The sequence below is a fragment of the Heteronotia binoei genome, chromosome 13, assembly GCF_032191835.1.
Source record: "Heteronotia binoei isolate CCM8104 ecotype False Entrance Well chromosome 13, APGP_CSIRO_Hbin_v1, whole genome shotgun sequence".
Classification (NCBI taxonomy): domain Eukaryota; kingdom Metazoa; phylum Chordata; class Lepidosauria; order Squamata; family Gekkonidae; genus Heteronotia; species Heteronotia binoei.
In genome coordinates this window covers 38,094,252-38,106,033 of record NC_083235.1, presented here as the reverse complement: position 1 = coordinate 38,106,033, position 11,782 = coordinate 38,094,252, and the positions used below count along the sequence as shown (strand labels likewise).

At 42.6% G+C, this 11,782-nt stretch overlaps 1 protein-coding gene across 1 annotated transcript in view; it reads right to left on the bottom strand.

The window, feature by feature from the left end:
- Positions 1–3,670: 3,670 nt before the first annotated feature.
- UTP6 (UTP6 small subunit processome component) overlaps positions 3,671–11,782 on the bottom strand; it is a 35,545-nt gene continuing 27,433 nt past the window's right edge. Inside the window, exons 15-19 of the mRNA XM_060253526.1 lie at positions 10,799–10,879; positions 8,561–8,670; positions 8,363–8,429; positions 7,117–7,189; positions 3,671–3,937 (exon numbers count right to left, since the gene is read on the bottom strand). Of these exons, the coding sequence (XP_060109509.1) occupies positions 3,783–3,937; positions 7,117–7,189; positions 8,363–8,429; positions 8,561–8,670; positions 10,799–10,879 (486 nt within the window). The 3' untranslated portion in view covers positions 3,671–3,782. The remainder of the gene's footprint in view (positions 3,938–7,116; positions 7,190–8,362; positions 8,430–8,560; positions 8,671–10,798; positions 10,880–11,782) is intronic.

Here is an 11,782-nt window from a genome sequence, read left to right as displayed (position 1 = left end):
ATCTAGAGCATGCAACCTATGTTCCTTATCCGAGGAAGGTGTAGGATGAAAAGTGGGCAACCAAACTTCTAAGTTGAGGTGGAACTGAGAAACCATCTTGGGGAGAAAAGAAATATTAGGAGCTAACGACACCCCAGCCTCCTGAAAAACTAGATATGGGTAGTCACAACGCATAGCCGTGAGCTCCCCTGCACGGCGTGCTGATGTGATGGCTACCAAAAAAGCAGTCTTCCAAGATAGAAGCTGTAAGGAACATGTGGCCATCGGCTCAAAAGGACATCGAGTCAGCCTGTCCAACACTAAAGTCAAATCCCACAACTGTGGGGGTGATCTTGATGGAGGATGAAGCCTAAGCAAACCCTTCAAAAACCTCTTAGAATGAGGGTGCGCAAAAAACAGAGAGCCCCTCAACTGGTTCATGGAACACAGAAATTGCTGCCAAATAAACCCTGATGGAAGAAAAAACAAGGCCAGCATCCACCAGAGATAACAAAAACTCAAAAATCACTGACAATCCCACCCTTTGGGGTGAAACTGAGGGATCAACTAAGAACTGCAGAAACCTCCGCCACTTCCTATCATAGGAAGCGTGGGTAGAAAGTTTCCTGCTGTTCAAGAAAACATGTTGGACTCTGCTAGAGAACCCACAGGGTCGATGAACCATGCTGTCAGCTTCAGGTGGGGCACGTTGTGATGGAGTACATGACAGTCCTGAGCTGACAGAAGGTCTGGTTCCGCCGGAAACTGATAGAAGATCCCCCTCGCCAGTTGGAGCAGGATCGGGAACCAGTTCTGGCGAGGCCAACAGGGAGTCACCAGGATACAGCATGGTCTCTCTCTTGCGATCTTGTTGACCACCCTCGTCAGTAGTGGCAGAGGTGGGAACAGATAAAGGAACCGACCTTCCCACGGGAACAGCAGACCGCCTCCCAACGACTCTGGATCTGAGCCCCCTCTAGAGCAAAACAGAGGACACTTCCGGTTTTCAGCTGTGGCAAAGACATCCACCTGAGGATACCCCCAGAGCGGAAACACGGGTTGAAGGAAGCACCACTGTAACTCCCATTCATGTGGGGAAGCCGCACCCCTGCTGAGGGAGTCTGCTTGGAAGTTGAGGACCCCTGGGAGATGCGCTGCCTTCACAAAGATGTCGTGGTCCAGGCACTCTGACCACAGATCCATCACCAGCGCACAAAGCCTTCGAGAGACTGTCCCTCCCTTTCTGTTGATGTAACACAGGGCAGTGGTATTGTCTGTTAGCAGAGCAACAATCTTCCCTGCCACCATGGGGCAGAAAGATGGAAGAGCAAACAGAATTTCCAGCAGTTCCAAGTAATTTATGTGGCAGTGAGTCAATTTCAAAGGCCAAGGACCCACACACACACAGATCGTCCATGTGGGCCCCCCAACCCCATAAAGACGCATCTGTTGTGATAGTTACAGTTGGTGCAGGTAGATGGAAGGGAGCTCCCTGACAAATGTTGTCCTTTGACTTCCACCACTGCAGTGTTTGAAGTGTCACAGGTGGAATTACAAACCTCTTTCGAGGTGAGTCCCTTAACGGGCAAAACTGATGAAGAAACCAAAGCTGTAGGCCTCTCATCCTCAGCTTCGCAAAGAACAGCACGCTTGTAGTCACTGCGCCATGCCCCACTTTTGACTCTGCAGAAGTTCGACAAGGTTGATAATGTCCATCGCTCTCTGCTGAGGCAGAAACGCATGATGAAGGTTCATATCCAGCAAAGCCCCTATGAACTGAACTGTCCTTGATGGAGAAAGGTGTGATTTCTCCAAATTGACCTGCAGACCTGAGGTGTCGAGAAGACGAAGAGTGATGGCAATGTGGGATGACAAACTCTCTTTTGACTCCACCACAAGGAGCCAGTCGTCGATGTATGGAAAGACGACTATCCCTTGAAGCCAGAGATGGGCAGCCACAACGCTCATCATCTTCATGAACACCCGAGGTGCAGTGGACAGACCGAACTGAAGAGCCTTGAACTGGAAGTGCTGAGAACCTACTGCAAACCGAAGGAAACGTCTGAACGCAGGATTGATGCTGACGTGGAAGTATGCATCTTTGAGGTCCCGCGTTGCCATCCAATCCCCTTGGTTGATGAGGGGCAGAATCGTTTGCAAAGTGGACATTCTGAACTTCTGGTACAAAATAAATTTGTTCAGATTCCGAAGATCCATGATTGGTCTTAGACCCCCGTCCCGCTTGGGAACCAGGAAGTAAAAGTAGAAGCCTCCCGACCTGGCCTCCATCGGGACCCTCTCTATGGCCTCACCCATCGGTACCGACGGGCCCAATGCCATCTTTTGAGGACGAAGTGCTGACTCAACCAAAGCTGCCAAAAGCCTCACCGCTCGATTCTTATGAGTTTGCTTGGAGAAACTCAGACAGTGTGTGCAAGAATCGACGCGATGTCCCTCGCCCAGACAGAGGAGACAGAGGGAATGGCCATCAGGGGGAGGGGGGCAATCTTCTTCCCACAGGAGCGGCACCTCTTAAAAAAACCCCAACATCTTTCCGTAGTCGCCCAGGAAAAAACCCCACCCAGGAAAGTCTCTGAGGGAGAAAACACAGGGGAAAAACCGAGCACCGAAGGGCAAGTCCAACAAACTTTTTTTTTAAAAAAACAACACTAAACTAACTTACTAACTACACTAAGAAAATAACAAACAGGTTATATACAGCAGGAAAAAAACAATCTAAGATTACTTTACCGACTGGGGACACAAAAGGAGATCCTCTCAGCGCAGCGGTCAGAAAGGAACTGGTGGGATCCTCGCGCTGGTGCCAGCGAGCATGCGTGTTGGTGCCGAGCGCGAAAAAATCCCGGGCTTTTTAGGTACTGATTCAGGGATCAGCGCAGGCGCTCTATCCCATGAGTGTGAAGCACAGAGACCACGAAGAAGATCTGGGGCTTTTCTTAACTTTGTAGAAAGACCCGACTTGTCTGTTAATGGCTCTAACCTCTGGCCTTAAGTATCCACAGATGGGGCTGTGTTAAGAATTACAAACATTGAAATTTCTTCTAAAGAAGATGTCTGAACCCCAGTTAAAGTATATAACTTAAATTGGATTGTGCTACAAACCAAAAATCTGCAAAAAAGTTTCAGGTGAGCAAGGAATGAAATCCTTCTAATGCAATTTATTTTATTTCAACCATTATGGTGTAGAGTGGTAGACTAGGAGCTGGGAAACCTGGATTCAAATCCCATTCAATCATGACACTTGCTGGTTTAATGTGGCTATAGCACTCAACCTGACCTGCCTGACAGGGTTTTTGTGAAGATAAAATGCAGGAAAGGAGAACTCTTTAAGCCACTCTGGGACCCAAGGGGGAGAAAGATGTAATAGAAATGATGTAAACTGATATACTCAGGATATATTTTTTTAAAACCCCAATAAATAAATTGCTGTAAGGACATCTGGCACTCTTCCCAAAATGGTTGGTGCAGTCAAATGTATCAACTTTCCAGTGTCCCTGGATGTATGGAGCTGAAGATCATACAATTGTGCGCCAAGCTAAAATAATTTTCTTCCACTTGCACCCTGCCAATGTCATTAAGGTTGCTGCATTCAAGCCACTGGATATTCAGTACAACTGTTATGTAGAATCCAAGTATTGATCCAATGAAAAATCAGCAATGCACATAAATCTAGAAGATCAGAAATAGATATATTTTTCTTGGGGGTGGGGGAAGTATGAAATACAGAGGAGAAAATGACAACTTAGTTCTTCAATGCTTGTCTTTCGATGCAACTATATTTCTCATAGATGTCCAGTTTGTAGCAATGTGTACTTCGAAATAAAATTTTCCACTTGCTCTCCTTGTAGCACTTTCAAAGCTCTCCAATAAATACTGCCACAGTTCTCAGGTTTGCCTTGGGAACTCAGCTCTTCTCTGATGTAGGCCAACCACAGATCTTCAAAGGGAAAAAGAAAGTGTGGTAATAAATGTGGTAATAAATGTTAAAGGAGATGCCCTTATGTGCAAAAAACCTAATAGGGTACAGTTCTGTGCAAAGTTCTAAATTGCACTAGGGAGCGCTAGTGCACAAACTTCTAGCTGGTAATGCAGGGATTTTTACTTCAGCCCACAAGTGAGCTTTTTTTTGCTCTTCCATCCATTGGAAACAATGGCGGATGGGAGTACCTCTTTCTGGGGCTCACAGAATTGGACCCCCTGGTCCAACCTTTTGGAAACTTTTTTTAGGAGAGGCACCAGCAGTTATGCTGCAAATCTGGTGCCTCTACCTAAAAAAAAAGGCTCCCAGAGCCCCGGATACCCCCCAATAGATTCTCATTTACAGACTATGTGCCCATTGACTATAATGGTCCCCATAGGCTATAATGACGCTAGGAAAAAATAAAAAAAAATTTGCACGCCCTTATTATACTTTTCAGTATGATTTGAAAGCTGCCTTGAGTCACAGGGGAAAGTGGGATATAACTATTTGAATAAATAAGTAATTTGGGCACTTTGACAACATTTAAGCAACTTCCTGTTTGTTTGGTTAGGCAGGGTTCTGACAGTGATTGTTCCACCTCTGTTATACCTGACTTGTAATGCTAGTTGTCATATTTCACACACACACACACAACAGTCCTCAAGTGCTGGTATGTTTTTTAAGGCTCAGTGCAGAGCAAAGGGGCAAGGCCAGGTCTACCATTATAGTGGAAATGGGCAGGTAGACCCCTGGAGGCCTCCATAGAGAATAGCATTTTCTGTAATGAAATTTGACTTGATTCTGGTTTCTCTTCTAATGTTTAAAAAAGAAAATGACAACAGAACACCACTGGTGGTCATCTGCAGCTCACAATTCAAGCTAGTTCAGGGCATTATTAATGACCTGGATAGTGACACTTCCCTCACACAGGCACTGGGGGACTGACCTTTTCTTGCTTACAGACAACCTGCTAACCTAAAATAACTTCTTACTTGCAATGATAATCTATTTAACAATAACATGGACTCTGATACCAAGGCCTGCGACAAACCAAGATGCCAATTTTGCTGTCATATAGATCCTAGCAACACCATCAGTGGATCCAGCAACATCAGCCAAACCATCTCAGGTTCATACTCCTGCTCATCCTCTAATGTGATTTATGCCATCACGTGTCAGCAATGCCCTTCCACCCTCTATACTGGACAAACAGGCCAGTCCCTTTGGTAAAGAATTAATGGACATAAGTCTGACATTCGAAACCACAACATTAAAAAATCATTTTAGCCTTCCAGGACATTAAGTTGTTGAGCTAAAAGTCACAGTTATCTTACAAAGAAACTGCAAAGGGAGATTAGAAAGAGAGACTGCTGAATTGCAACTGTTAATGAAGCTTAAGACAATGCATCCACCTGGACCAAACTGAGACCTAGGTTTCCTGTCTCATTACCAATGCTGGTTTCTAGATAACAAGTTTTATTACATTTAACAGGGAAAATTAGGAAATTGGGGGAGGATCAGGGATAGGATACAGAAAATAAAAGAATAGATTACAGTTATTACTACATCAAGAAAAACAAAAGAAAAAATATAATTCATTATACCTGCAAATACTCAAAATTAATACATAGATATTACCTTTAAAATCTACAAATATTTTATGATTTTTTGATTTAACTGTAAAATCTTCCTGTTTTACCAACTATTTAGTGGCAGATTCTTATCTATCATATCTGTGATCATACAAAACCAAATCTATGTATCTTTAATCTTCATAAAGCAACAGAAGGAAGAAAAAAAAGAAGAGAAAGAAAGGTTCAAATTCTGGTCTTCAGTACTAGCTTATTAACCAAGAGGTTTCAATATGTAGCAACAGCAGCTGCATCTCTATCTAATTTACAAAGGAATCTCAAGGCTAAACAAAAATAAAACAAGCTTCTCATTAACCATGAAAGGCTTTTGCATTACATGGGTACAGTTATGATACTCATGTCTTATTAGCAACTGCTGGTTTCTCCATGCCTACTCCCTCTCTGCATATCACATCTAATCCAATCACATCTGCTACTGTCATTTGGCATCTGAAATCACTCCACTTTCCAATATATAGGACAGATGGATTCACATTCTAGCTATACCTGAAGAAGGGACCAGCGACTCACGAAAGCTCATCCCCTATCACAAATTTTGTTAGTCTTTAAGGTGCTACCTGGAAGACTCCACTCTTCCTCTTCTACTCCTGATTCCTGTATGCTTCTCCAACAAATATGTTACCCTAAATCATACTTTCTTCATCATCAACTCCCTGCCAAAATGCTTTCATTATATTTATAGTGAAAAACAAGAGGCAACATTCATTTTTTTTTAATTCCTTAAAGTTAAGAGGAAACTAGTCATTCTGCATTGGTCTTTCCTTGTTAGAAGAAACAAACACAAACAGCAGACTGACACAATGTCTTGACTGAAACATGGACAGTTATCCTTCAGAAAGATGAAAGAAGCTGCTCTCCTCCCCTCCTTTCCTGAAGGGAGTTTGTTGCTGTTAACTATCTCACATCCCTCCGTCAGGATCTCTCATTTTGAGATCCTAAACTAACCAAACACTATCACCAAATCTCACTTATTTGCGAGGGGGATCAGAGCACAAATTTATAATGTGCTCCTCATAATACTGAATTGTATTGTAATGTATGTTGAAACAGCATCAACAGAAGGATGCAGTGGTCAGCAGTGTGCAGCCTTTGGGCTAAATTCACAAACCAATAGCTACCAGCACACTAACAATTGAGAAATACCTTGTCCTTCCACTTTTGCACACTGATTCATGTACCTAGATAAGAGATGGCTGCCACAGTCTCACAGCCAACCCCACATTAGGCCTCAGGCTTAAGTAGGGATGCTGCGTAATCACACAAGACAATTTCATCTGACAGTTTGCTTGATGGATTGCCTACCAATCTACCTGGCTAACCTCTGTTCCATATACAATAATGCATTTTTAAAACGTGGTTGGGCCAACACAAAGCAGGCCCTCAAAGAACTTCACAACAGAATGTCTAAGCATTTTAAACTTAGTATCTCTAGCCAAGATTCAGAGAAGGGGGGAGAAGGGAGGTCAACTACTGATTAAACCCCACTGGGGAAAAAAGGCTTACCAGGTTCCATGGCACCAAACTCTCCCAAAGCACGTTCATAATATTCTCGGATATTGACCATTTTACAAGATTCCTTCAAAAAGGAAAAAAAGGGCAAGAAAAACTTAGGATTCAGCTACTGAATGCCGAGTGCCAGGTAACTACACTTGCCCTATGCCTCAAGGATAATACCTGCTGCAACATATATAAGCAACATCTAAAAAAAGCATGATCCCCTTCTCCCCTCCCCCCCTTTAAGGACTATTGGTTATCTAATGCAAATCTAGGCAAGTGTATGGTTAGAAGATTTGTATCTTGCCTCTCCAGAATCTGGTGGAGGCAGCTAACATTAACCTCCCACACACACTATTTTACATCAAAACATCTAACAATTAAAATGGCACTAATAGAAAACTTTAAAGCAGCAGTATAGAGACAGGCAATAAACCAAGCAGAACAAAAGTGAGGAGAAAACAGCAAAGGGATAAAACTCAATTGAAAGCCTGGGGTTATATCTGGACATTGGCTGGGTATTACATTATCGATGCAATGCAGCAATAATACAACTGGAATGGCATGCCTGCACAGGAGAATCTAGTTGCAAATAACTGCTATAGAGCATGAGTAGTGCAAAAACTAATGTCTGGATACAACCCAAATGGGAAAAAAAGGATTTCTGGCTTAGTGGCTAAAGAACAGTAAGACAGGCAGCCAGGTGAGTGTCAAGATGGTCTACTCTCTAGTTGCTGTCTCTTTCACTTCTGTGCACAGAAGCCCCCAGGAGTAATGCAGGAGATGAGGACCTTAACAGCAAGCTGGACTTATACAATGACAGAATCCCACTGACTTAATGGTCTTAGGTGGGTGTCATTTAGCTGACAATTGTACCATCAATCAATGAAGACCTTGTTAGGTCTAGTGACAGCCCTATGTCACTTCTGTCCACAGAATCAGCTACATAAGGGCAAAATACAGAGAAAAGGCCAAGATCTTACCAATAAGTAATGAGGAGTTTCCAGCCTGCAGCCACATCAGTCTTCTGTCTCCATCTTCCTTCCCCCATCTTGAAGCCCTCCAAGCCTCTAAAACCCTTCTGTGCTTTCTCCCTTGCCAATTTCCTCTCCCAGTTTCCATATCTGCTATCTTCATAATGCCCAGTGGAGTTCCCCCACATCTACCCAACTCTCTACAAAGTCTGCATGTGCCTCTAATGATATTAACACACAACCTAAAATAAGTCAGCCCTGAGATAGGCTTAAACACTTACTTGCTCCTTTTCTATCTGAATCATCTTCTTGAAGAACTCGAGTGAAAACGGCCGGCTTTCATGCAAGCTAAAACAGAAAGCAGGCATGTGAATTAATGTAGCTTAATGATGAAGCATTTGTGTGCATGTGTTATTAATTCTGTTTCAGTGTGTGTGTTATTAATTCAGGTGTTTGTTCCAAAAATGAAGTTCACTCACCTGGTAAACACTTTTCTGGCTTTTTTATAGCCACCTGTCCTATAGGCCCATTCAAGGTACTTTTCTTTCATCGTTACAGAGTCGGCTGGGAGCGTGGCAAGTAAGGATTTCTGCCAAGGTAAATGCAAACTTTTATTCTGAAAAATCAGTCATGGCTTTTATTACACAAATGTGCTAAGTCTGTAACAAATAAGTTATCTACACAGAGAATACAACTTTTAAAAAATGTCCTCCAATGACATCTTGCTATCACCTTTTTCTAAAACAGGGACCTGACAAGTAGATGGACATTTTTCTACCTGGTACAAGAAGGGAAAAGGTTCTTGGACTTTTTGTCCTGCTCTTACTCCTCTGCAAAAGTATTGTGTCACACTGTATGCTACCTTCTACCTGGAGAGAGCAGGATGGAGAGAGGAGGTGGAGTCAGGCTTGCTGAAGTCATGGACAAGCCCATGATGCACTCTCCTCTTACACTGATTAGAAACATTCATTTGGCCTGCATGCACGAAAGGGTGCTCCAGAGTTCAAGATAAGGAGCACATACAAAATAAGGAAGAAGCAGGAGATAAACAGAATGCGTATTTAAATCTAAGGCTCCAAGGAACCTAAGTTCACTCCCACAAAACCTTCGACCAGACCCTGCAGTGCAGTTACAGTTCATCTGCTACTGTCACCACCCACAAGGGAAACTACCATGAAGGAGGGATGGGAAGAAATCCAAAAACACACTAAAAATAGAGCAGCATAAATGTACTAATGAATCTCCCAACTCACACACAACCAGTTACAAAAATACATATAAGAGCTGGGTTTTATGCCCTGCTGTTCTCTACCCTAAGGAGTCTCAACGTGCCTCACAATTGTCTTCCTTTCCTCTCCCCATAACAGGCACTTTGTGAGGCAGGTGGGGCTGAGAGAGTTCTGAGAGAACTGTGACTGTTCCAAGATCACCCCAGCAGGGTTCACATGGAGAAGTGGGGAATCAAATCTGTTTCTTCAGATTAAAGTCTGCTGCTCTTAACCACTACACCATGCTGACTCTCAACACAAAAATATATAAAACCATTAAGTGATAAACAACACATCACAAATTACAAAACCAGAATCTTTATCCTTTGTAAGGATACAGGATATTGTTGCTGCTAAATCACTAAGAACTAAACAGGAGACGAGTCAACTTGCCTTTGTTTCAAAGGCTTATTTAAAGCAAATTTGGACACACCATCTTCATACCATCCGCAATAATAATTTCTACAGTTAATATTCCATTTGTACCATATAAGCAGGAGTCCTCATTTCATTTATGTGCTTATTTCAAAATTGAACACTCAAAATCGTAAATGAAACGGGCCGGCCAGCCTCCCACTTAGTTCTCAGCAATTCAGCATTATCAAGGCACGCAGAGGGTATTCACTGTATTTGCAAAGGATAAACATGATTCTCTAGTACAAGCTACATGCATTAAGTTTTATCTTAACTATCTACCAGTACTTTGAGGATTGTACTTGTGAATCAATACATATGTAGCTGAAGACTCTGTCTATTAATATCATTGAGGGGGTGGAGATTGCTGTGCCTCGTTATCCCCCACACCTTTATCTCCTTCTCTTGCACATGCCTTTTGCTGTGACCTGAAAACCTTCCCCTGTGTTTCTTCCTTCTCTTCCTTAAGCCCTCCCCCTTCCAAATTCAAAATCTTCAGCAAGAAAATTTCCCTCTATTATCAGCTCTGTTTGTCTACAGGTCAGACAACACACATCCTCTATATTGCACCATCTAGCTCGGGATCATGCTTTCATCTATTTCCTAAATTGCTAAACCCAGCAATATGATTTTTTTTTGCCATTCAATATTTTTAATATATGATTTCTATGCACAATATTCCAAAGGAATATCCATGTTAGCCTGTCGCAGTGAAAACTTGTGGCATCTTAAAGAACAAGTTTTATTCCAGCACAAGGTTTTGTGGACTAGAGTTTAACGTAAGAGAGAACATAAGAGAAGCCATGTTGGATCAGGCCAATGGCCCATCCAGTCCAACACTCTGTGTCACACAGTGGCCAAATAAAAACCCCAAGTGCCATCAGGAGGTTCACAAGTGGGGCTAGAAGCCCTTCCATCCCCCCCCCCCCAAGTTTACTTATTCAGTGCACTTGGCTCTCATTCACAAAACCTTATGCTGGAATAAAAATGTGCTGTTCTTTATGGAGCCACAAAGCTCTTGCTGATGCACAATACCTGATAGAGAGCTTCAGTTTCAGCCTTGCTATTCACTGTCTCATTCCATTCAACCCATAAAATCCATATTGGCAAACTGTCCTGTGGAGGAGGAAAACCAACAAAAGACATAAGAAGTTGGAGGAGGGGGGAGAATTGAATTAAGAACCAAACGTTTAAAGAAGATAGAATATGAAGGCCTAATAGCTTTGCATCTAAACTTAAAACATAAATATTACCAAACAGACAAAACCCCCCATGTATTTATTACACATTAGATTTAAAAACAAATGTAGGCCTAAATAATAGCCTCAAATCAGAATGAAATTATACAATTATTTCAAACATAGACCATTTTTTTGCCCTGACCAAACATGTTTCAGCTAATTGGCCTTCTTCAGTGGTCAAACAATGGGTGTGTTCACACTACATAAATAATGTGTTTTGCAACTGGATTACTGCTATTCTTACACAGTGGAAATCCAATTGCAAAATGCATTTAGTGTAGTGTGAATGCAGCCAATGTTGTTACATAATGGCCCCACACATTACAATAATAGCACAGTTATTTCTTAAACTTAGACCAAGTTAAAATTGTGTTATAAACAATAGAACCATAGAATCACAGAGCTTGAAGGGGGCATACAGGCCATCTAGTCCAAACCCCTGCTCAATGCAGGATCAGCCTAGCACATCCCTGCCAAGTGTTTGTCCGGCTGCTGCTTAAAGACTGCCAGTGAGGGGGAGCTCACCACCTCCCTAGGTAGCTGATTCCATCATTGAACAACTCTTACTGTAAAAAAGTTTTTCCTAATATCCAGCTGGTATCTTCCTGCCCTTAATTTAAATTCATTGTTGCGAGTCCTATCCTCTGCTGCCAACAGGAACACCTCCCTGTCCTCCTGTAAGTGACAGCCCTTCAAATACTTTAATCTTGCCCCCTTCAATCCCCTTTTCTCCAGATTGAACATTCCCAAGTCCCTCAGCGTTTCTTCATAGGGCTTG